The following is a 25,888-nucleotide window of genomic DNA, read 5'->3' on the forward strand; positions in this document are numbered from 1 at the left end:
CAACACCAATTTTACCCCCACCCGGATTATGCGACATCATGAGACTGGATGAGTGATTTCTTTTTTTGGGTGGAATAGAGCTTTAGGGGCAGAGCGGTGGCTCTGTGGCTCAGGATCTGCACCTTTGGCTGGAAGGTTGCTGGTTCAAATCCCACAGCAAGCAGAGAAATCCGGGCTCCTGAGCAAGGCCCTTAACCCCAACTGCTCCAGGAGTGCCGTACAATGGCAGACCATGTGCTCTGACCCCAGGCTCTCGAAAAGATAATTCCTAATGCAAGAAATTGTAAAGGGTTAATAAAGTGATGTTATACAAAATCCTAGCCTGTCATTAGCAGAAGTATTGTGTTCAAGACCCACCGATGCCAAAGTCAAGAGCCTTAAACATGTAGGAGCGAGCCGCATGCATTCTGCATTGCATCAGCTATCTTGATCTTCAAACACCCATATGGCACGTTCAAAAATAAACCTATAGCATATGGACAGCATAAACCTACATACTAATCTGCAAAAAAATCAGCCTATAGGAAATGTTTTGTATTCTTAGATTTTTTGTTTTAAGAAATCGTGCCAAGTGGTGAGAAGCCGTTTAGTTAAATCTTACAGCCAACTGATTTTACTCAAATATCATCTCAGGGGACACTATGGCTGAGTGACGATATGGCCCACTTACAGAAACATAACTCTCTCTCCACGTACGACAAGTATCCAAATAGGCTGTGTCGGACCACGCAATTATGTAAGGGAAGGGGCTGCAGTAATACTTTAAAAACGCCGAGCTCAATCGGTTGCTTGTGAAAAGGCGTCATCAAGACAGCGTCCTTTGGCTAGCGGTTGCCCTGAGAAACCATCGTATTCTCACCAGGGCTCAAGGTTCGCTGTTCTGACCGGGTCACTTTTTCGTGATCCACGTGAATTAGCTTCTCCTGGGATCATCGTTCCTCCCCATTACAGACCAGCCTGGGCTGATTAGCCCTGCTGGCCGGTAATCAATTATTAATGATTTAACACTTATGCCTCCCTGGTTTCTTGCACTGCAGTTCTGACCAATCACCAGCCACGGCATTGCAGAGGTCGAGTAAAAAATCAAGACCCAGACCTTTCGTGATACAGTGATGTCTTCCCCTTGCTCCTTAATTGTTAAAATAAACCTCTAGCTGGGCTTTATTGCTGCTGTCAAACATAAAAATGAATGATGTTGTTTCCACTGAGGTGTAGCATGTCACTACCAGCTTGCTGTGGAAAGGCATGGCACAAGACATCCCAGAACGGAAAAGTAAAAGACCGGAAGCACCTTTAAGAGTGACAAGCAGACACTAGGCCTCCTGTTTTGCACACCATTGATAAATACCATTCAATAAGTTCTTCACACTAATCTTCGGTCCGTTGCTGATAATATCCTCTCTCCCCCCTTGCATCTGAAACATTATTTTCTGTAAATAATATCCTTTTTTTCCCAGCCTTAAAGAGCAGTTTAAATGTACATATGATAGACCCATCAGCCCATGAGCTGCAGGCTTCTCTCGAAATGTGCAGACAATATGTCCCCTCGCTTGTTTGTGATTCTCACTTGGTGAAATCTAACAGCTGGAGTCTCCTTGGAAAGCAACATGCAGGAAGTAAGTGTGGGAGACAGTGGCGGGATCTTAATATCCCAACAGCTGTTCGGGCTCTCTGCTCAGCTGGCCCAGAATGCATTGGAATGTAATGGAGCAGAAAATTAACCATCCATTTCTTTTTAGATTTACAGTTTTTTTTTTGTCAAGCCAATAGAAAATGCAGACTTTAGATTTTTAAGATTGACTCAATCTACTTAGATTTGACACACTGACACTGCTGATGAAATAATACAGCATGTACAGTGTATGAATAGCCAAGATAGGCTCTGGTATTTCTTTTTGCACCCAGTGGTCAAAATATTAGGACCCCCTGACTGTCTAACATGTTAGGCCTCCGAGGGCACCAAAAGCGGCTTGAACAGGAAATGACACGCGCCCCACAAGCCTTGCTGGTTAAAATATTTGCTGGTCAGTCCTATCCCAACTCTCCTGGCAGGATCACCTTTACCTCAGGGTGTGATGAGGGTAATTGCGTGGGGTTGAATCTGGGGTTTGCCCTGGCCAGGAAGGAGGTGAAAGTTAACCTCTTGCTTCTAAAGCCACCCATGCACCACCTGTCACTGAATCTAGACACTTGACTAGGGGGGGTTCCTAATATTTTGGCACATAAAAGCAGTGGATTTTTAAAAAAACTCTCTGGAGCAATTTCAGCTGCAATGGGATTGTTGTAGGGTTTCAACAACTTTCCACACTTTTTGGGAGCTAGACATTAATGGTGTTGCGGTGCAACACAATCTGGTTTGCACTCTGATGGAATCACCTGATTCACTCCTGTTTTGAATTGATTTTAATACCTGTCCTGCGCCCTATGTCTCCAGTCAGGGCAGAGTGGGAAACTGTGGACGGTTTACACTGAACCTCCTCAGCGGAGCGAGTTCTGAACAGCTGCAGCAGTACTTGCAAACCCCCACGGACATTTCAGTTGAATAACCCGAAGACGAGAGAACTTCGCAGGAAAACAAATATCAAAACCAATCCTCAATTCGTCATTCCGCATGAGGCCAGACCAGGTCACCCCAGGTCCGGTGCCAGGACTGGTTCTTGTCATTCCTGCCTTTGACCCGGTCAATTCACCAGTTCACGTTGCGTTTTTACCAGTACTCCTGCTGCTTACCATTTTTAAAAATGTCATTTCTCTCTCCGGACTGTACGGGCTCCTCGGATTCCCCTCAAAGCAGACATGGCAAAGCAGTGCCAGGTGGGAGGCTGGATACTTGCCAGACACTCTCACCTTCTCAGGTGCGCCACCTGTGCCAGCTGGCTCCAGGTCTCCTCTTCCATCAGCACGTCCAGCTGCGGCGTGGACAAATTCAAGACGAGGTGCTGTTGAGCTTCTGAGGGAAGCAGGTGGCGGGGCTCTCTGTGGCCCGGCTAGCTGCTGTACCTTTCCCCTGCTAATACACGGAGCACATACTGCTGGGCACCTACATGTGGCAGAGGTCTTGAATGTCCGGGAACTCCCTGAATTTCAATGAAGTCATACTGTTTATTCAGAAAAATCAGAGCAGGACTGCACCTCCTTAGCAGGCTCTACAAATGAATCACAGTGCTCAAACTGCTTTCTCATCTGCAAGATGACCAGGGTAAAAGTATTAATATAGGGTGCATATCTTGCTGCAAGAATAAGATTGCACATTCTGAAGGTGTTTTTAGTCCAATAAAGCACAAACTAATGTGCCCCCTAAAAACATCCCACAGAATGTGTCCCAGATCACCTTTTTTTAATCGTGGCACTTTAAGAAAACCCCATCCGCCAGCCGGTTTGGATGCTTGTCCTGATCCCCACTCATTTGGGCTTAGATGTAACCAAATGAACATTTCACAGACGTCATTCACAAGATCCATTCAGGTTTTACCTGGCACTGGCAGATAAAAAAAACGTCTGAACCATAAACACAGAAACTTTCACTGCTCTGTTTTTTTTCTTTGGAAGTGGGCTTGAGCAAACTGGGACGATCGCTGCCTTTTATAACTACCTGCAGAGAGGCAGGATAGACTGATACGGTGACGCACTTCGCTAATTTTCTGCCCCGTGAGGGCACCTGTTTCATTACGGAGAAGTCTGAACGCCTCAGTCACCCCCACAGACCCCACATTTCTCTCGCTGGCAGGTGATTGGATCCGTCTTCAAGAAGGCTAGCCAGACGAGCAGGGGCTGATGTACTGTAGAAGCAGCAAAAACAAACTACTCAGCAAAAACCAGCAGACATTGATAAACGAAGCCGTAACCGCACCGATACAGTGAGTCCATCATGCTGGAGCCCAGGGAGCTCTTTTGTAAAATACCACTTCAATATTTGGCTGAGGAAAGGCGGCCAATTAAGTCACCATGAGAGGTGCTCATATTTAAGTTCCAGCTCTTTTTTTTTTTTTTTAGAGCTCCAAATCGAAGGCCACCGCATTGAAATGTCAGGGATTGTTTTCTTAGTGAAGGAGCTGGGGCTCCTTGACCAAAAGGAGTTCGCTTTTTTATCTGCAACTCTGCAAACGCTACAAAAAAAAAAACTGGAACTCCAGGACTCCCTAATTGTTCCCCGGAGGATGTTGTGCAAACTGCAATAGAGAGACCTTTCAAAGATCAGCTCCAGAAGGTGTTCCAAGAACATTTGTACAAAATGTTCTCAGATTTGTTACTTTTATGATGCAGTATCCCGCCTGTATTGGGAAGACTAAAAGTTACAAAGGTTTAAGGTACACATGTCCACATGCGCACACATGCTTATAAGTTCCATACAAATAGCTATCCAGACCTGAAACAATTACATTGAAAAAAATGTTTTCTTCTACTTAGAAGCCCATTTAATGTGAATGATATTGACCTCAGTGTTACCCTGGTGCTGGTAACACAAACTGGATAGAAATGTATTAAAGAGTTATATGGAGGAGAAAAATGATCTCCAGGTCTTCCAACAGGGGCAGGGGAAAAAAAAACATGTTGTTCCAATATTCTGGACTAGAAAGGGCAGCTGTTCACCAAAGGAACAGAAATGCTAGTCAGACCAAACTTGAGGCGATCTTCCTACAGTAGTAATCCAGCTTTATTCTTTTATACCTCTTGTAGCAAAATCCAGTCATCAGATTGGCAGAGTAAAAATGAGATGAACAAGAAATACACATGGAAGTCTCGTGTTAGAAGCTCAAATCTTTATATGGTGATTTCCTTTTTAATAAAACAAGAATTCAGAGCTTGTGGGGACCTAAAACTGCAGTGTCCAAAGAAGCATAAGCTTGAAATGCTGGGTATATTCACACAGCTGTATCTAGGGAGTCCAATCTGTCCCTTTTCTAAAGTAAAGCAAGGATTCGCAAACGGCCAGTTCCATCTGGGACAAAGCAGTAAACCAATGCGATTCATATCATGTAGGACATTAATCAGTAAGTCCACAAAGAAGACCATATTCACCTGGAGACCACATGCTTGTGTGAATCCACAGTACTGATTCCACTGACCTGCCAGATATACTGTAACAAATATTTGTGACAGCCACTTTCCTGGATTCCTTAATCTCGTTCCTTTATAATTTCCCTTGCCTCCAATAAGGAACAATTTGCCGGTGTCATGTTCTGTACCTTAACTCAGATCAGTAATGTGTTTATCGGTGAATGACAGCGAGTAGTTGTGTGTACATGTGAAAATCGCAGTAGAAGCCATTTACATTCCCCCCTGCTCTTTTCTAAACATCTATGTCAGCGGGTCATTTAGTTTCAGCTGTCATGTACACCTGCAGTTTATTCTCTACCCTAAACTGTGTAACCTGGGGAATTTCTTCCTCTAAAAAATAATCATTCCTCTCCGTCACATGCTTTTATGGGAAAAACACCCTAAAGGCACATGAGGAAAGGAAAAGAGAAAGCTTCCACCAAACTTATCACAATTAGTCATGTTTCAGAACACACAAAGCAAATAAACCTGTACCTTAAAGGGGAAGTTGGTTTTTGAAGAATAAACACACCCTAACATGTTGACCAAATGTGCCTATCACACATTTTAAGTTGATAACAAATCCTCAGCAAAATGTTAAAGCGTGCATCACAAAAGTCAGTACTAAAAAATGTTAATATATAGGCCTAGGTCCCAATTTCACCTCTGGAACACGGCAGCAACACACACTGCAGGTGTTGGGGTTTACAGATTATACACTATACCTGCTCTTTAGAGATAAAATAAAAAACATCAAGTTAACACAAATATTTTATATATTTTTTTTCCAATGCCAGCATAAAACCAAAGCTATTTCAGACAGGTTTAAATCCTAAACAAGTATAGAATTTGGTAAACATTCTTATTGATTTTTTAAATTTCTCCAGTAATTTCATTGGAGTCTCCTATAATTTCATCCTCTTAAAGCTAAAGAGACGCCTAATATTATGGCTTATTATTAACAAAAGAACACAAATATAAATTCATTCATATCTTTCATACATTAAGTTATCCTGCTATATTTTCCAACTAAATGCTAAGTAATCAATTAAAGGTAAACACAGAAGATACACAAGAAACTTTAAAATTAATGTGATTCACCTATTTAGAAACATATCTGAAACAGCAATGGTCTACTTTCGGAATATTAGTAAAGAAATTAAAGAAACAACAAAAATGTGCAATTTTTCATGTATCACAATTATGTTCTTAAAATGTTCTGAACTTAAATGTTATTAGCTTAAAATACGTTTGCAAGATGCTGTTTGTGTTAACATTTTCTCTGTGTTTTGAGTTTGACACATTTGACGGACAGGTGTGGTAAAGCATGTTTATTTTGAGGTAAAAGTCAATTTCCTCTTTAAGGTTGCTTTTAAAGCAAATCATTTTAAGAAAAAAAAATCCATGAACCAACACCAGCATCAGCTTTCAACACATAAAAAGTATTTTTTTTTCCTTTACCCCCCCTCAGGAAAATGAGCACTTAAATAAGCTACAGACAGTGTCTCAAAAAAGTGATAACGAGACATAACACTGTTTGCCAAGAACATTTCCCAACTAAAATGAACAGAACCCTTCCCAGAAGCCCCCATATCCTCACTCACGTCAACTGTTGGCTTTCCTCAGCGCCTTTGCTACTTCTCCAAGCCTCTACATTCTCCTGGAGAAGGCAGGAGCGCAGCACTGCTACAAGTGAGAGCGGGCACAGCTAATGTTTTTGTTTTCTCTCAACAAAGGCAGCTTCTATGACTCATTTAAAAAGGTGAGATTGGAAACTCCCTTGGAAACCCATACTGAGGCACCGACCCACTGCCAGAAAGCCTAAGGGGAACCAGAGATGCTTGTGTGAGCATTCCAGACGTGCGCAGCTGGGAGACTGCATCTCTCCTCCATCCAAGAGTTGGAAGAACGGACAAGAAAAATACAACTAGAGAACAACCTGACGTCCTATACGTGGGCTTTGGAACGATGCGCTGTGGGAGCCGACTCATTTTGGTTGGGGGAGGTGGTGGTGGTGTTGGTGGTGGGGGGACCCGTGCTCCTCTAACCCCGCACCCCAGGAGCTGTCCGCAAATCCGTAGCGCTAATCCAACTGTTGACTTTCCATCGTCCTCCGCAAAAAAAAAAACAGGCGCCAAAAAAGCATTCTGCCTCACAGCCCTCTGCTTGACAGGGAAGAGGAGGAGGAGGAGGAGTGAGGAGGAGTGGACAGGGCGGCAGGGACAGCAGGGGCACACCCTCCCCTGCCCCCGCCGTCCACAATTGTATGCATAGCGTAGAACAGTGGCAGGCTTTCGATCGCACGTTTTCCCAAGGAAAAAGGGGGAAAAAAAAAACCAAGAAAAATAATCATGGAACAGAAAATCTAAGCCCCCACCCTCCCCCACACACACACACTATCCCCCACTCCCCACAGTCTGGGCCGGGCCAGGCCCAGCATGGGGTTTCTCTAGCTGGGCCGGCACTGAACCTGGCCCTCAGAGCTGTCCTCGTCGTCGGAACCGTCAGGCCCCCCGTTACTGAGCCCCGTGATCCGGTAGCCCATGTTGAGCAGCATCACTTCCAGGGGGTCGGCGTTCATCCGCCTCTGGTTGGCCTGGGCTGCCCCCTCCATGTCCTCCACCACCCTGCCGTTCACATCCTCGCTCTGCAGGGGGAGAGGGAAGAAGAGAGCTCTTACCGAGAGGCGAGGAGGACGGGCTCAGGCGAGAAAGAGGGACACAATCGGAAAAGGAGAGCAAGCCCTGAGAGAAGGAGGAAGAGGAATAAAGTCCACTCCCTTGAATAAGATCGTTTAAAGACGCATTTCTGAGACTCCCGGACCTCCCTTTGCAATCAGTCACACCACAGAAGTATCAGTACTCATCTCCTGGTGATTCGCAAAAAACAGGACCGAGATAAACAGCAAGCACGGAAGAGAATGGCCGAGATTACAATCTGTACAGGAACACGAGCCAGGATTATGGGTGGAAATACTGATTAACAACCGCCAGAGAAATATACTCACCGCCCAGCAACAACAATACAAAATGAGCACCGTTCGCTCAAACCTACTGCACCAAATTCTCATTCTGCGACTTCAGGAGGAATACGATGATGTAATTGAGCATTACGACAGTTCGTCTCTTTTGATGGAAGCATGTCCGCAGAAACGGAAAATGTTTAAGATTCGAGGGGGATGAAGTCTGGGGGTGCTGGCGTACCTCTGGCCGGGGGTTCCAGAGTCTGACCACAGGGTCGATGCCGCTGGTGGCCAGGAAGCAGTAGCTGGGGTGGGGCTGGAGGCAGTTCACGATGGACTCGTCGCCCTGCAGGATCCGCGCCAGGTTCGTAGTCTCCTTCTCCCAGATGAAGAAAGAGCCATCGTCCGAGCCGCTCACAATGTACTGCCCTTTACTGCAAGCGAGAGCAAGCGTGAGGGCAAGGCCGTGTTCCACAGATCTGACCTGGGCCTGTCAGACAGGCCGTCGGATTAAATTTCAGCAAAAGCCTTATGATGGTCAACAGCAGTTTGGACTGGAACGTTCTTCCAAAAACAACCGAGGCATGCATCTATCAGTCCATCCTTTCTGCTAATGACCTTATGTTATTAGGTCCATCCATTTTCAAACTGCTTCATCCCCTACAGGGAACTGGGGAGGCTGGAGACCATCCTAGCAAACAACAGGCGCCAAGACAGAATACAGCCTGGACGGACTGCCAGCCCATCGCAATAGGCGTGGATTGAGAGCATAATGTACTGTATTCTGAAATTATCAACTAAATACAATTTCAGTTGTATTTCACATAAACATTTAGGAAAAAGCTCTCAATCATGTCCTTGAAAAGGACTAGAAAAGCATAATAAATAAATATGAGTCCTTCAAATTGTTTGATATTCTAGTTCTATATATGCGTGTTTATATTCAAGTGCTGCACATTAGCTATTTGAAAATATAAATGTCAGTATTTGGCTGCAGAAAGAAAAGGCAACCTTTTCTGACTCTCTACCGCTCAGGTTATCATAAAAACTAAGATGGTTCCTTTTGCATGCAGAAAGCCAACGGTCACTGCTTCATGATGGACCGCTGTCGCGATGCAGCTGTTCGAACAGGCCAGGGCATGTTTTGAGCACGACCCGATTTAAAAAACAAAAAAAGGACACAGCCTTGGGATCCCAGCTCCCAGCCAGCGCGGCCGTGGGGCTCCTACCTGCCGAAGAAGTTGGCCTCTTTGATGTCGGTGGTGGTGTTGCAGTGGCCGCAGTATCGGTGCTTGTAGTCGTAGCTCCTCTCCCTCAGCACGGCCTCGTCCTCCGATATGGAGTCCTTCCTGCCGATGGAGCGGAAGCGCAGAGCCCCCCCTCCCTTCTTGTCGTCCGCTGGAAAACACGGATGGACCTCAGCAAACCGGGATCACGCACGCATCCCGCGGAGAGACCGAACAGGCCGCAAGTTGTTTCCAATTTCCTCTCCCCCCTGACCCTTTTCTCTTACAAAAAGTATAAAGGAGGACAAAGCAGTCAGTTCGGTGGTTTAGGTCTAGGGTTTCCTGGTTCTGTCACCGATAGCCCTGTTTTGACTGCTGCACCTGAGCCAGACCCAGGACAGACCTGAAACTAGAAGATCCTGCCCACAGCAGCTTGGCTGTTGATCCACTGCACTCCTGGAGCTGTTCAAACACGTAAACACTGCACTTCCCTAATTAATGCATTTCCAAACATTCGGAAGGCTTTACAGTATTTTATTTGTGCTACAGCTCTAGGACGTTGCACGTGCTGCTCTAGAATCTGTCCAGAGAAGAGCACCCAGATGCATCCTGCGGCCTTAGGGAACATCCTTCACTGACGGGCTGAAGGAAGTGAACAGAGAGGAGGACAAGGAGACCCAATTCAAGTTGATCAATGCCTTCAAGGATTTTGAAAAGTCAACCCAATAGGCCTCTTATGGACTAACAGTGAAATATGAACCAGAGGAAACTGGAAGTATGTTACAAACTGAGAAAAGGGAGCACGTCTTTACCCAAAGGGTTGTTGGAATATGGATCAAGCTACCTAGACATGTTGTTGATAACCATTAGTGATACCTAGGCTTTTTCCAAGAAACAGCTGAATGAGATCCTTGCACCAATTAGCTACTGAACAGCACACGAGTATGATGGTGCTCTCTTGGTTGCAACGCTTCTTAAATATGCTTCAGGTCAAACCAGGGGGTAACTGTACTCACAGGTATCATTCTTGGAGAAGAGGGCCGCCTTGATGTCCTTGTCCAGAGCATCACAGGCGCTGCTGTGAGCCTGCTCTGGGAACTTCCCCTTGAAGTCGTCCAGGCACTCCATGGCCTCCGCCACGTACTTGAGCTCAAACAGGCAGCGGGCCAGGCGGAAGTGAGCCTTCAGGTGGCCGGGGTTCAGGGAGATGGCCTTCAGGCAGTCTCTCAGGGCATCATAGTGATCTCCGTCCCTGCCAACACCGCGCGACAGGTCAGTACACAGGGCGCCAATACACGCACACGATGCGCCCGCGTTTGAACTCATTTTAATACAACCGTCTCCCATCTCGGGTGGCCCAGTGGCGCAATGTGGTCAGCAGTGCTGCCTTGCAGGGTGCTGGGGCTCTGGGGTCAATTAATAGGGTGCTACCTGTGTGGAGTTTGTATGCTATCCCCAGGTTCATGTAAGTTTCTTCTGGGTGCTCTAGTTTCCTCCCATAGTCCAAATACATACTGGCAGTTTAACTGGGTTCTGTAACTTCTAGTGGTTGTGCTGGCCTGTGTTTATATCTGTGGTGGTGTGGCTCTGCAGGGCAGTCTCCAGTCTCGGCCTTGTTAGTGCAGGACCAGAGCTCTGCAGGCCAGTCTCCAGTCTCGGCCTTGTTAGTGCAGGACCAGAGCTCTGCAGGCCAGTCTCCAGTCTCGGCCTTGTTAGTGCAGGACCAGAGCTCTGCAGGCCAGTCTCCAGTCTCGGCCTTGTTAGTGCAGGACCAGAGCTCTGCAGGCCAGTCTCCAGTCTCGGCCTTGTTAGTGCAGGACCAGGGCTCTGTGGGTTGTCGGTCTCCAGTCTCGGCCTCGCCTCCCGACTCACCACTTGCGTTTCATGTAGGCAGCAGCCCTGTTGCCATAGAGCATGGCGTTCCTGCTGGCCTCCTGGATGCCTCGGCTGTAGAGCTGGATGGCCTGGGTCCACTGCTGCCGCGCGAAGGCGTCGTTGGCCTGCTGCTTGATCCTCTCCAGCCGGGGGGGCAGCTCCCCCGACAAGCTGCAAGAAGAAAACGCAACGCACAGCGCTGAGACCGCGCCACGCGGCTGAGAGCACACACACAGGGTGGGCTGCCCGTCTCAGCACAGAAAACAGAGCATCACAGCAACGAACCAGGCTGAAATGTTTCAGTTCTTCCTGGATTTTTCCAGAAATCCATGATGTCAAAGAGAATATTTGTCATCACCCTATTTTTCATTATAGTGTACTATAGTTTACATATTTTCAAATACGGCTCAGCATAATAAGCAATAGTACAGAAAGCGCAGATTCTGCAACGTTAGATTTTTATTGCAGTTTCTAGTGGTGTACCAATACAGCTTTACAAAACACAGAGCTTCACAAGAGGCTCCTCTGCTTGTTACAGAACCTGCAGCTTTGAAACCTGTCATTTTATAACACTACAAGCTGCGCAGATTTGCCGAGCAGCCTGGTTGGTTTTCCGGTCTTCCTTCCATAAAAAATAAAATTAAATACATAAAATCAAAACGCCACCAAAAGGCACTGCAGCCAAGCGGATGAAGTTACTCCCCAAATCACCTTTCCTGAAACGCCGTGTTTGAAAACGCGGAGAGTTGTGAAAAGACAAACCACTGTGAAATGCAGTAATAAACACCGTGCATTCAAGTACAAAAATAACTGAACATAGTCCGAACCAGAAAAACGGGTGGTGTTCTGCTAACAGAACGCACAGTCACAGTAAGCACTTGGGTAACGCAATGGAACGGTACATGGTACATTCTCATTTCGGCTCATTTTCATTGATGTTGAATAAGAAATAACTGACTTAGCCACAACTCTGCAAAAAACTCCAAAGAGGGCTAATTACTTTCCTGCGATTTTTCTTCCTTTAACCGCAACACTGAGTTTTTGACAGCTGTATACTGCAGTGTAGCCCGGGCCTTATGTTTAAGAGTACGCCCTGCACCTCCATGGGATTCAGGCGTGCGGAGAGAGTCCTTACCTGGTACAGATCTTGCTCTCGGCCAGGCGGAAGCAACTGCTGGGCAGGTGAACCCCATTGGAGACCCCGTTGGTGGAGGTCTTTCCGTTCTGGACCTCTGCAGGGAACAACGAGACAGACGCATGGAGGCCCTCGCACTCTCGACACGACGGTGCCCGAGCCTCGCGGAAACTGGGGTGCCGCCGGGCGGGTTCTTGCAAAGAGGCATTTCCTTGCCCGAGACACTCATGCACCCCCCCCTTGGGAAACACTGGCAGCTCTGTAGCCTGTGACAACGTGTTGAAAAAACACTCCGCTTCTCTAGCCTCCCAATGAGGAGGAGTGCAGTTAGCATACGAGAGCCCGACGGACAGCATGGTTCTTGGGATACAGGGGAACAGCTCCCTGAGTCTGTCTCCGCAGAGCACTGTTCATTCTAGAGGCGGGCTTCTGTGTGTGCCACAAGACGCACTTCATGACCTCCATGGCAGAGCATCCTCCTGCTGGTGTGAAGTTTGTTAAAATAAGAAGAAATAAAACACTGACCTCCGGACGAGTGGCACTTTTTTGGCAACAGGAAGGTGTATGGCCTCTGCTTAAAAGTCAAGTCAAACAAATACACCTAGAAAGGAAACGAAACACAACGTTAACAAAAAGAGCACATACAAGGTTTGTGGCCTCATGCGTTGGCTTTATCTCTGAATATGAGATAAGGCTTCTTTGTATTAAGTTGGACCTTTTTTCTGTATGAATTTTGGACTCCCTCAAATTAGCTGGGTACAGCCTTTTGAGTTTGATTGCACTCTAACTAATGCAAATGTTGCCGAAATCACTGCAACCCCTTCCAACACCCTGCACTGGAGAGTGCTGGGACACGGCAGCAGTGGACTACAGGTGCTGCTTCCTGCAGGTGAAAAGATACAACGTATTAAATGAGAATCATTCCTGACATGATGTGCAGAGCTTTCAGCACTCACTGGAGCCACTGTAACAGAGCCTAAAGCGGAGGACGGGAATTAAGCTTTATGTAACAATCCGATGAATGTGCTACTGGTTTAAGTCCAATGTCGGGAGGTCATTAACAAATCCCCACCCCGTGCTACAGTGCGAGCGGGCGGCAACGGGGGCAGGTAACTTGACAGAGTGTCATCAGCCTGCTGTGTGAGCGCCCCGCCTGGGGTGCCAGCTTGCGTCACGCCAGCCAGACTGACAGAGCTCTGCCAGGTGAAGGGAAGTCTCCTCTGGGCACAGCAGGACTCGTGGAATGAGAAACGGGAGGCGGGAGAACAATTCCGCAGCGAAGGCGTGCAAGGTCACCGACTGCCCCAGGTGGGCACAGCAGAGTGGCAAGGAGGAATCGCTTAATCAAACTCCATCACCTTGCAAGCCCAAAGTTAAAAAAAAAATAATGAAACTACAGCATTGCTGATAAACCCCGTACTTGCTTTGAGACTGCTGGGTGCACCGCCAAAATCTAAGGAGCCCGTGCAAGAGAAGAGCTGGTTACAAGCCCTGGGTGGTGCCTTCTTACCTGCTCCCCTCCCATGTTGACCAGCAGCTCAGTGCCATCAGGGCTAAAGGTCACGTATGTTGCTACCAGGACTCTTAGCCTGTTGTTGTAATCAGGTAGTTTCACTGGGAGATGACCTGAAATAAGACGAGCGAGGGGTTTAATTCAGTGTTGCTGCATGCTTCAATAAGAGACTCAACAATCCTGAGCAGTACAGCTTCCCACAAAGTATCCTGCAAGTTAGCACAATCTGTTATGTGGGAGTAGTGTCTTGATGCTGAAGTCTGTGCAGGATCTAAAATATCGAGAAGGAACAAGTGCCTTTTCAGCTTGAACCAAAAAATGTAAAATGTTCCTCATTTGGCACTGCTGCGTGATGCAGGACTGAGGCATCGCATTAGAAAGAATGCCCCCTAGTGCCCCTCTATTTTTTATCAGCGGCAGGAACTGTGCTGCATGGAAAGACCTAAGGAGACAGCTTAAATAACCTGACCTGATTCAGCTTTTGCAGAATCAATCTAACCAAAGCTTCTGCTTGTGCTAGCGCAAAGTGAGCATTATCAAAGAGCTCAAAGCCCAAAACGTGATATTCTTAGACTTTAATAGATGTATATAACATGCATTTAAGCTTTGAGCACTATGTTTTTCTTTTATAGCACTTCTTCTTTTGCATTAGAATCTCTTAAGGACAGGATAGTGCTGTGAGATCAACTGATCTGACATTGCTTTGTGTGAAATGCTGGTGACTCCATAATTAACAATCTTAAAACAACCCATCTTTAATCATTATTAGCCCGTGATGTAAAACACCCCTGCGCTGACTCATCTTCAGATGGTAACAGTGTTTAACTGACCTGCTACATAATATTGGCCAGCTCCATCAGGGATCGGCTTCTGTCTCTCACAGAAGGTGTGCACTCCTGCTGATGTGCTCTGACTCATTGACTTCCTGAAAAACAAAGCACTCCCATTTCACAGCTGGTTTATGCCGCCTACACAGGGCTCCGTTCTCAGTGCAAACTGGTGGCCTGTCGTACTGAAAGCCTACTAAAGGATCTTCAGCTCCCTTTCAGAAAACAAGCGTACACCAAGACACTCTTCCAGGAACAGGGGAGTGTGCACATGCGTTACAACACAAAACTGCAGTCCTGTACAGATTTAAAATGCAATTATTTAAAAGCAGGGCTGAGTAAATATTCCGAACAAGCAAAGCAAAGAAGGAGAGGCGGTGCCCATGACTGCGGCCTGTGCGATAAGAGCTTTAGCCTGTGCGGGCAGCAGGAGGCCAGGTGCAGGCGAACCTGTGGTCATGGATCATCCGGATGTCATAGAGGCGAACAAAGGGGCCGTTGGCTCCCACAGCCAGGTAGTTGTTGTCCCGAGGGTTGACAGCCAGGCACTTGGCCTCCACCAGCTGGCCGCAGTACTCCGTCAAGTCGATGAGCACCTCCGAGTGCTTGCTGCTCTCCCTCAGGTCATACTGCCTGTGCCAACACAGGGGGAACGGACACAGGCCGTCAGGACACAACACAGGACCGAGACAGACCCCATTCTACAGAACCACTGAAGACGTGCCACTCTGAACCCGTCTCCTGTCTGCGGAGGGAGATGAGGGTTCTGCAAATGCAGCCTTCCCCACAAGGTGACCCCCCACACCGCTGACATTTAATAACGGGAACAACTGTGTCCTTGGTCGAGCTGAGACATGAGAGTGCTCACAACAGAACTGCAGCAGGACTATGGCTGGACAGGTTGTCAGAAAAGGTCCTTCAACCAGGGAAGAATGGAACATAAGCCTGGACTTCCTTTACAGATGTTCAAGCTTCTTCTGGTGTTCTAGCGGGTAAGTGGTGTAGCCCAGTATTTGAACCCACTGCACACCGGACAGGAAACAACAGGGATCACATTTGTTTGGAGGACAACATCCAATCGCACTGGCCTAATACTGCAGGAAACGTGTGTTTTTTTGCTGTTTTTCCAGGACTATCATTCCTGATTCTCTTCTTCCTCCCCACCTTACCCACCCCATTACAGTGTTAAATGTCATGTATGTTTTTAAGATACTGCTTTCAAACTTTCATGACCTGGATCCAGTACAGCCACTGGGCCAACAACGGGCCCTTCCTGAGCTCAGAGGCTCAGAGGAAATACCAGGCTTTCCAAACCCAGTACAGTTGCTTGGCATGAATTATCAGCCCATGAAACAATGAGAGAGCACGGTGTATCAAAACCCTAAAACTGGCAGGAGAACGGACTACTAATTGGAAGCCCCCCGATGACGAAGACGCCATTGAGGTCTCCAAGCTTGGCGTCTCACCTGATGACCCCGTCCTCGGCGGCGCTCCAGAAGGTGTTGGGCCACATGGGGGCGGTGGCGATCCTCTTGACCCGGTTGGTGTGGTCGGCGAACATGTGGATGGTCTCCTTCACCGTCAGGTCGTGGACGTGGACCTTGGAGTCGGCCGCCCCGGTCACCAGGATCCGATCCCCCGAGTGAGGCAGGAACTGGCCGTTTCGCGAGAGGGGGGCAAAGGCCAGGTGTTGCGATTAGCCAAGGCACGAACAAAAACTATTCCCTTTCATTAGCTCAGTTTTCATTAATGAAATACAGACTATTTTCTCATGTGGTTTTTAAGACCACTTTAAAACTGGTCAACAGCTCTAGAAGACTAGAGATTGGAAAAACATGCCAATGGCATTACTCTCAAAGGGAGGCAAGGCACTCTGGGATACTACAGAAACACTGTACTTCCTGTAACGTCCTCTCATTTGGTTTAAAGGGGCATTTTTAGAAGTCGCTCCACTTCTGGTTTCGTTAGAATGCCATAATGTAGTGGTTCCAGGTCCTGGTGAGACACACCTGCTGGCTTTCTTTCCATCTCACCCTATTTAGATCCCCGAAGCCTTAATTGATCTAAGAGATACCTCGAATCGAATTTTTGCATTTTGTTTCTAGTCACACATTTGGGACTTTATTTCACTTTCAAAATACAACAGTTACAGCTCTACCATTTGGAAGAGCTGGGAGCACACCGTTCAAGTGAATCTTATTATTAAGTCAATGAAGGGTTTGATTGTGTAACTGAGGGCCCAGCTGGAACAAAAACCAACAGGTGTGTGTGGGTCACCAGGACCAGGACTGGGAACCATTGCTGTAAAGTAATCAATGAAGATGCAAGTATTATTTAGCATACACCCAACAAGATCCGATTAAAAAAAAAAAAACAGAGATAACTGCTGTTCACTTGAGAAAAAACAGGGCAGCTTTCCACCTCTGGCACATTAAGAATGACAAGAACAAAGAGCGTCAGTAGTTCATGAGGTAACCTGCTGTAGCCTTCCCTTATGGGAATGGGGCTGCTCTGGAAACACGACAGAGGACTCAAACCGGAGGCGATTCCAACAGTCGCGGTTACCTTGACGGAGAAGATGTTAGCCGAGTGACCGGTGTGCATAGTTAGAAGCTTCTTGTGGTGGAAGGGATCCCACACAATGGCATGCTGGTCGTCGGAGCCAGACGCCAACAACCTGGAAGAGCACAAACCGGAGGTGGAGCAGGCCTGAGGGGGAGGACATGCCGAGCGCGGACCCAGAGCCAGCAGCCCGTCTGGGTCACAGGGCTCGGGCCCGACCCGGTTTGGACGGCACTGAGCAAGGAGAGCCCCTCCTCCCATTTCAGGGTAAGAACAGAGCTTGGGGGGTTGTGAGAAACAAATACATGACAGCCTTTCTCTCACATGTTTTTCCCCCCCAACTCAAAATGGATTAAAACGTGACAACGGGCAGCTCAGCTGAAGGCAAAGCAAAAAGAATGGAAGAGAAGTAATTATACCTCTTGAATAGCTGAATTTACAAAGTCAAATTGTATTATTGTTAAACACAAGAAAATAAAAACGAAGCGTTTTGAAACAACTTAGGATCCTCGCAAATGAGAACAAAGCAAAAACTCAAATATTTGTTAGGCTTGTGCTTGGAATTTTTTTATAGATTGTTTTTCTCAGCAGATATATATATATAACTCATTTATAGTTTCCTCAGTGCTGTCTCTGCACTTCAATGAGCAGTATTTCACAACTTATGAACTTACGACTGCACAACTGCCAACAGCTGCTTTCCTTTAAATACCAGATCAGCGTCCACTTCCTTTTTGGCAATATCCCTTCAGTCTAAAACATCAACACCCATCTTACTTGTGTAGTTTAACCATGACTCTGCACAAAAGAGACAGGGGAGTGTGGCTATTTTTGCCTCACTAAAACCTTATCTTCTAGGGATTTTAGTTTTCAGAGAACAGATCTAACTGGATGCTGCACAAAAATAAAAGCACTGGAACAGAGGTTGGGAGCAGTCAGGCATAAAGTACGACCTGGATACACCAGTTAGGAGACATGGATATGAGCTTTACTATAGAGAGAAGTCAGGAAAAAACAACCAGCCTACTCTGAAAATTCTTAGCAGCTGACAAGTCTTAAGACTCTGTTTCTTGCTGCAGCTCTGTAGTTTATAATGCTGTACTGACACACTGCTAAAATTGTGGTAGAAGCGTAATTTTGTGAGATTCACAATTTTGAGTAATTAAGTAGGGCCCTAATGATTATTACATAGAACAACTAAAAAAAAACATCTTAATTTAAATGTTAGCACAAGCACAGATCCTGCTTCCCCATCTCAATAATTACCAAACTTTTGCCGGAATGTTCTGTACACTGAACATGTATGTGAAGTGGAAGATTTTTCCGAATGTGCCCCCCTTTAAAAGAAACCAGGCTCCTGGTCTCCTCCGGTGTTGTCTTGGTGTTCCATTAATCGCAAAGACAATAAAATTAACAACAAAGCAGAGCTCTGATGTAAAAGCTCATTTTAAGATGGAAGAAGAGATTTGTGTATGAAATAACCTTAAAAACAGCACCGGAGCTTAAACCTGCCCAGCTCTTTCTTGTGGTTCCACTGTGCGACTCCACGCTTCTGGGTCTGAGGGAGGTGTACTGCTCACCGCTCACTTCGTAACTATGCTGTCCCCATCCCTAAGGGCGCCCTCGGTCTTTGCAGGCACACCACAGCTCTGGGGTCTGGACTGTCCCACACCCCCCTAGACAGGCTCTTTCCAGGCCCTCTGGCTGTCAAGTCAGCTTCAGGTGAAAGTGCAAGACCCCGTCCAACAGCAGTGTGGCAGTAGTGGGTGGGGTTTAAACACTAATACTTACTCTCCTTTTTCGTTCCATTCCAGGCAGTTCACACAGCCTGAGTGGCCCTGAAACACAACACAAAAAAAAAAGTGTCCCGCATAAATTCCACTCCGAGCTTCAGCAACCTAGCCTCCCTAAAGTTCCCTCTTAATTCAGGAGATGCACAGCTCACGTTTCCACCCACTTTTCTGTGTAATGGGGCTTCTCATTGTGTGAGTGCTCTGGGACCTTTAGGAATGAAAACCAATACATAGATTCAAGAGATTATTATTCCTCTACCTTCACCACTGCCTGCCATGATTCACCGGAGTATTGTGACTTTGTGACAGCTTGAAACCTCTAGCCACACAAGCTACGAATGAACATGAAAACAGAAATGATGCGACTGCCTCAGCCACACTGAGAAACAGGATTACCTGTGAGAGCTAAAAACAATTTACAGGAATGCTGTACGAAAAGAGCCATGAAAAGAAAGGAGCTTGCAATTAGTCTTGAAAGTTCTTCAGGCAGGCACCACTAATTGGAAAAATAATCTACATGACACGATATTAAATCTGTTCAATCTGTCAGATATGACTCATCTTTCCAACGTGCCAAAGGGCATCGTAAGGGGCTTGGCAAATTAACTCTTTAAATGAAACATTGTGTAGAATTTAAGGATGTGTATTACATCGCCACCTTGTGGTATACCATCAGCATTGCACAACCAAGACTGTCTTGGACACGCTGACTAGGTGCTATAATTTTCTCCCCTTCTAGGGACCAGGAACCAGGAAGCCTGAGTAATGTTTGATGTTCCTTAGGTACCCTGGAAAACATTTCACTCCCAGATTAAGTTTCTCAGTAATTAGTTGTGTCTTGTGTCTGGGACCAAAATTCCTTGATTAAGATAACTGGCACCATACTGCTCTGTGCTGCTGTTATATATCAAATTAAGGGATTTTGATTTTGTACAGGGTCTCTCAGTCCGAAGGCAATTATGTTTGTGGATTTGGAACTCGACCACAATAAAGCATCGTCACTCCTTCCTAAAATTCAACTACAACGCAAATTACCACCCTTAATACTTAATCATATTAAGATAATGGAACAAGTTAGAGGTTTATTCCCTGCTGAAAAGAGAAGAAAGGACACAGTGTTTCAGCTGTGGGGCCTTCTTCGGGTGCCTTCTCCACAGCTGAAACGCTGTTTTCTTTCTCCTCTTTATAGCATGGAATAAACCTGTAACTTGTTCCTTAGCAGCCTACGCATACCGACGCAGCTACCTACTTGAAGTATATTAATATAATGACTACATGATTTAATGTGACGGGGATGGGCTCATGTTCATATTTTCAAAGACATGCTCTTAGTCACACTTTAAATTGACAGCTTTGTTCCCTCCTTAGCAACCCATCCTGCTTATTTCTGGTCTCTTCAGACTGCTTTGTTTCCAGACACCATGCATTTATTCCAGCAAACAAGGAGCGTGCTGTGATGGCCTCCTCACACTCTGAGACTAAAGTGGTCTTTTTCTCTTCAACACAAACACGGCTAAAATACAACAGATCTGACCTTGTTTCGCCATCGAGAGACGAGTATGATTTCATTTTTTTTTAAATGCAGCTTCACGACACAAAGTACACGGGCGTGCTCTGTGTCTAAAGCTGGCAGCCCGCAAGTCAAACCTAAGGCAATCCGGTGTGCGGTGTGATGTGTGTAGCAGTCACGCCAAGCCATACCTGTAACTCTGCCTCAAGGCCCAGCCTCTTGATCAACGGATCAGTGACGTGGTAGTGCCTCTGGAATCCCAATGCGCTCTTATCCTGCCACGACAAGACCAAGACCCCCTGTCATTGGAGCTTCACTTACTTCACTGGTCGCTGCTCCAGATATCGATGGTCAACCACCCATCTCTGACACAGCAGCAGAAACGGAAGTCCGATGCCATAATGTAGACTAAAATACACTTGGCAAAGAGCGCCAACACTTTTTTCTTACACGGTTCTGCATGCGGCTCTGTTTGACACCACATGAAATAGCCATAAACCAAAGCCAGCCTAAAGTATTTACTCCCACCTTTGGGATTTACTTCAGGGAAAGGGTATCCAGTTAATCCGAGACAAAATGTCTATGATTACTACTGAGAGGTAAATCCGGGAACCCACACCTAGTGTTCAAATGCTCAAGGGCACTGACAAAGACAACCCTACAGACGTCTTCACAATCAGCAGTGAAACACAAACCCGAGGACAAAAGTGGGAACTCTGAGGATTTTCATCTGAAGTCGGCAAAGGAGGCGCTTCTTTACGCAAAGGGTTGTGGGAGTATGGAACAAGCAGGTCAACACTCTGGTTTCTTTCGAGAACAGGAAGGGTGAGTTCCTTGGCTCAGTCACCACCTAATTACCAGGAGGGCTAGAGAGGCCAAATGGTCTCCTCTCGCTTGTAACTGTGTTTAAGTTCTTAAACAATAACCAAAGCTACAGCTTGATTTTCTTTCAGAGAAAATTCATAAACCTGCACTCCTAATATCCTGTCAGTGGGAATGACACCTTAAGAAACCACCATCAAAAGACCCCGGTTCATTTTTATTCAAAATATTACAAAAAGGATACTGCTTCCCTGACAAGACTGTAAAGCTAAATGAACTGAGCCTCATTTGTCTTTCACTGTAGATTGTAAAAGGCAGTGAAAATGTTAACTCCTGGGAATATGTCAAGGTAAAAACAAATTAAGAGCAAGACTAACACTAACAGCTACCAAAAAAGGCAAAGCAGAAACTCTAAAGTGCCTCAAAATGTCAAAGCACTCATATGGAGAGCCGTCAAGCACATGATTGTGAGCCTGGCCTCTGGGTACTGGGCTCGTCACAAGACTGGTGCCAGGTTCTTCCTAGAGATGGCACACAAGTGGACAACAGCATGAGGGTCATTTGGCCACAGGTGACCAGAGTGTCCACGTTTTTTGGCACACAGCTCCCCCTTGTGGCTTTCTGGGTGTGTGTGAGTGAGTGAGCACTTTTCCAGCAGAAAGTACAGGTACACCTAACTGTTCTCCCGCTACTTTACCTTTGCCTACTGCCCTGTCTCTCTCACACCTGAAGAAGGCTCCACGGCCAAAACGTTGTGTTCTCTTTCTTCTTTTTTTCAGCATGGAATAAACCTATTACTTGTTCCTTTGCAGCCTACGCATGCTGACGCAGCTCCCCACCTGAACTACTACCACCTAATTAATGTCCACCTGACTCAAGGGTGACAGTGGAGAGTCAGAGAATTAACTGAGGATTCTGAAATGGTATAAAAGAAATATCTCAATATTCAAAAACTAAAGACACAAAATACGTCTCAGCTTTCTCACTGTGAACTTACTCATGGAACAGATCCCACAGTCCTAGGAATGCACAGAGAAAAGCTGCCAAACTGTGTGGCTCTTACCCTGATCTGTCTGTGCAGGATGTCATTGATGATATTGACAGTAGCCATAGCCTCACAGCAAATCATAAGATAAAGACTGGGTCAGCATTCAGCGTGCATTGGGGCAGTCCCAGCCTCTCTGTGTTTGCAGGCTTCCCCGCAGCAAAGACATTTAACAAGCTGGGAGAAAGAAGGAAAAAGAAAAGTGAGATTAGATTGAGAAGAAATGTGGATGTATAGGACATTGAAGCCCGTTTTTACTATGAAATTAAAAAGGACGGGACAGGGTTACAGTATTCAACTGATGTCTTCTATACAGTGCAAGCAGACAGAAGCAGAAATGTTCTGCGTCTGTTGCTTTGGTTGATTTCGACACATTGCCTGACCGCGTATTTGATATTACTGAACAAACCGGCGGAGTGCACCCTGCACATATGTTTATGTTGACAGCCTTGCCCTCTGTGATTTAAAGCTGTTATATGTTTCAAAGTACAGCATGTGATTTGCTTTGTTGCAGAATCTGTCCGGATTTCTTTTGGTCCCGATAAACACACAAAGCTGTACAGAAGCACATGAACAACTCTTCAAGGCCGGATCTGTGGACTAGCTGGGGAGTAAAGTGTGGCACAGAGGTGCAACGTAGATTTACTTCCCCTTCCACACGTCCCTACAATCAGCTGCTTCAAGCATTCAGCTGCTGTAAGAACTACAAAGCACAGTCTGAGGAGACAACACCAGAACACAATCAACAATGTGCAGCTGATCATCTATACACCACTTACACAGGTAGGCTGATCATTTAGGACAGGCACCTATTATTAAATGTATGCTGACCTCCCAGTTTAACTTGTCCCCAGCAAAAGTATGAACATAACCTTGGTTCGCACTGTTGTTCTTGGTACTTCTGACAGAAATGTGTAAGTTTTTGCCAGTGACGGAGTACACGTGCCGTCTCCTTAACGGATACATCTGCAAAGTGTGATTGTTTCAGCTACGGAAAATGACAAACCTAGAAAACAAAAACTAAACACACAGCAGGCAGGGAATTATAGGGTCGTGGGGGAGACCAAGTCTATCCTGGCAAGAAAACAGGCGCAAGGCAGGGTACGCCCTGGACGGGAGGCAAGTCCATCACAGGGCAGACAGACACACACACACACTCACAGCAGGGGCGGTTTTCCTGGAGGTTAGCCTGTGGGAGGTAACCTGAGCACCTGGGGGAAATCCAGGTGGATACAAGGAGAACATGCAAACTCCACACAGACAGCACCCCAGGAATTGAACGCGGGCGCAGAACTCCTGCGTCACCATGCCACCCTCTGAATAAACACTTTGCATAAAATATGACCTCCGCAGAAAAAGCAGACCTATGTGTTTTCAGGTTTTGTAGATCTCTTTAAAGTACCAGCAGCAGATGAGCTGTGAGAAGGTGTTAAACTGGTCAAATGAAGACAGTGACGAGCTGATTCAGGAATGAAAACCTGCGAATATACCGGCCTTCCAGTACCACGACCGCCCAGCACTGCTCTCTACTTGGTAAATATACAAAAACTACTCATTGCTCCGGACCTTTATTTAATACCTGCGCCGTTTTGTGCAACACCAAAGAGTTGCGTTTGATTTTCATCATATATCATTTCGGTGGGCCAGCTGAAGCTACAGACGTGCCAAAACCAGGACGGCCAAACTGACTGACCATTGTGTTCATTTAAACTGCACACGCAGTAGTCTGTGTCAATAGAGACCTGCACGTCTCACCAATGACCCCGTTAAAAAAAAAATCGAACTTAGTCTGAAGGTGGAAGTAAACAAACCTCATAAACACCTAATAAAATAATTTCTTCAACATATCGCATTCATTTGCGACACTGCGTTGTTTTTCAAAATATCACGTCACGCGAACCTTTTATTTGGCTATCGTGAAACGGCACATAAAGAAATAAATTAAACATACAGCTATTGCATATATGGTCAACATAATCATGGGTGTAAATTGTGATTCTTTTCATTGGTTCGCCGTCTAGTACACTTTCAGGATTCGGGTCTAAAGTGGCCATTTAGGAGCCTACCACAGACGAAACATAATAACACTCGTACACCACATCCTTTAGAAAAGTTCCTAGAAATATCAGGTGAAGCTGTTTCCACATTCCTATGCTGTATGAGAACAGGTTTCTGGTACAGGGTACACTTTCTTTCTCAGTGGTATTGTTCACTTGACGTACTGTCTCTCTGCTGCCTTTTACTGTACTTGCCAGCTGTAAATGAAAACCTACTGTTCTCATAAATACCCGTGCTTCAGTAAATTCTTGATCAGTCCCTAAGTGCCATGAAGCACGGTTTCTTTGTCGGGCACTGAGTATAAATACCGCACACGGACCTTTTACTTACCTGTCTGGCCTGGAATTTGCAGCAGTGAATCAAAAACAGCCTCCAATTAATTCGCGCATCCACCAGAAAAACCGGCAGTCCGACCCACACTCAGTACAACGCACGCCTCTGATAATCACACGCTAAAAAATAATGCATGTTATAATTTCATCTTCGGAATTTGTACTTCAATATCTGTTTCTCCCAACTGCCGTTCTAGGACTGATCCCTCCTCTAAACTCTTACGCAATGTTTTCAACTTGGTCCTGGCTCGTGTAGCGGCTGTTGCGCCAATATTGGCCGTAAGAACTTTAGTGAATTGCAACGCAGGTTCTGTTTTGTCGCAACCCTGTCTGCCGAAAAGCACAGGCAGAGTCTACCAACCGACTGCTTTATGAACAGATTTCTCAACCAATGGGACAAAAGATGAGGCAACGCTGGAACAGGGGCATTTGAGAAAAAAGGGTGGGGAAAATATTCCAAGGTAACACCGGAGGGCCGTGGCTGATGGGATCATTCGTGGGGCACTGTGGGATCTGTAGTTCACTCGATAGTCGATCGTTTCAGCAAGTTCTTGTAATGTTATTCTCAGTGCTAAATTTTAAATTTAAATTAGATATTTTAACACAGGCCTAATACAGCCCAGACGGGACGCAGGTCGCAGGTCATACACACACGCTAGACAATGACGATTTAGAGACAGCTCCCACTTTAACGGTTTTAATTATAATTTATACAAATTATTTTCCTGGGATTCTGACCGAACGCTGAAGTTTTACAGATGATCATATCATAAGATGACTAAAATCATCATCAACTGTTCCGAAATCTCAAACACAGGAACAAAATAATTGAAATTACATTCTGGGACACAGAGTCCGGGGGTGGACTGGTGGAGCACAGCTTTGCACTGCTGTGTGTGATCTCTTCAATCGGTTCTTGATCAGCATGTCTTCTACAAGGAGCTGTGTGATGGACTGGCAGGAGTCATCACAGGTTCAAGAGGCGTTCACATTTGTTTCTCATGTGTGCACTACATCTTGGGAAGACTGGCCCGAGATTCTGTGTATACAGCACACACGGGCCTTAGAGCAAAAACAAAAAAGAGTAAAAATAACCAATTTCCCTTGATCTGTGGCCAATAACTTTGTTTTTTTAATGCTGCTGTACCAAACCTGTCTATACAGGGATCCACAGCCGGCCACTTTTATCAG

The 25,888-nt window shown here is 46.1% G+C and overlaps 1 protein-coding gene across 1 annotated transcript; it reads right to left on the bottom strand.

The window, feature by feature from the left end:
* Positions 1 to 4,745: 4,745 nt before the first annotated feature.
* On the bottom strand, positions 4,746 to 25,074 carry wdtc1 (WD and tetratricopeptide repeats 1). Its single transcript, XM_015348806.2, has 16 exons — positions 24,696 to 25,074; positions 22,326 to 22,484; positions 20,632 to 20,715; positions 18,929 to 18,975; positions 17,141 to 17,252; positions 16,042 to 16,229; positions 15,026 to 15,208; positions 14,579 to 14,673; positions 13,746 to 13,861; positions 12,761 to 12,836; positions 12,236 to 12,332; positions 11,098 to 11,271; positions 10,242 to 10,477; positions 9,229 to 9,397; positions 8,241 to 8,433; positions 4,746 to 7,684 (listed from the first exon to the last, which is right to left on the bottom strand). The coding sequence occupies exons 2-16, from the start codon at positions 22,389 to 22,391 to the stop codon at positions 7,487 to 7,489; spliced, it is 2,034 nt and encodes a 677-aa protein (XP_015204292.1). The 5' UTR covers positions 22,392 to 22,484; positions 24,696 to 25,074; the 3' UTR covers positions 4,746 to 7,486.
* Between the last annotated feature and the right edge of the window lie 814 nt (positions 25,075 to 25,888).

The sequence above is a fragment of the Lepisosteus oculatus genome, chromosome 11 (assembly GCF_040954835.1).
Source record: "Lepisosteus oculatus isolate fLepOcu1 chromosome 11, fLepOcu1.hap2, whole genome shotgun sequence".
NCBI lineage: Eukaryota > Metazoa > Chordata > Actinopteri > Semionotiformes > Lepisosteidae > Lepisosteus > Lepisosteus oculatus.

Coding starts and splice junctions, on each gene's coding strand:
- wdtc1 (XM_015348806.2), bottom strand. CDS start 22,391: ATGATTTGCTGTGAGGCTATGGCTACTGTCAATATCATCAATGACATC. Junction 20,716..22,325: donor TCCTGCACAGACAGATCAGG/GTAAGAGCCACA, acceptor TTGTCGTGGCAG/GATAAGAGCGCATTGGGATT. Junction 15,209..16,041: donor GCCGAGGACGGGGTCATCAG/GTGAGACGCCAA, acceptor GTGTTGGCACAG/GCAGTATGACCTGAGGGAGA.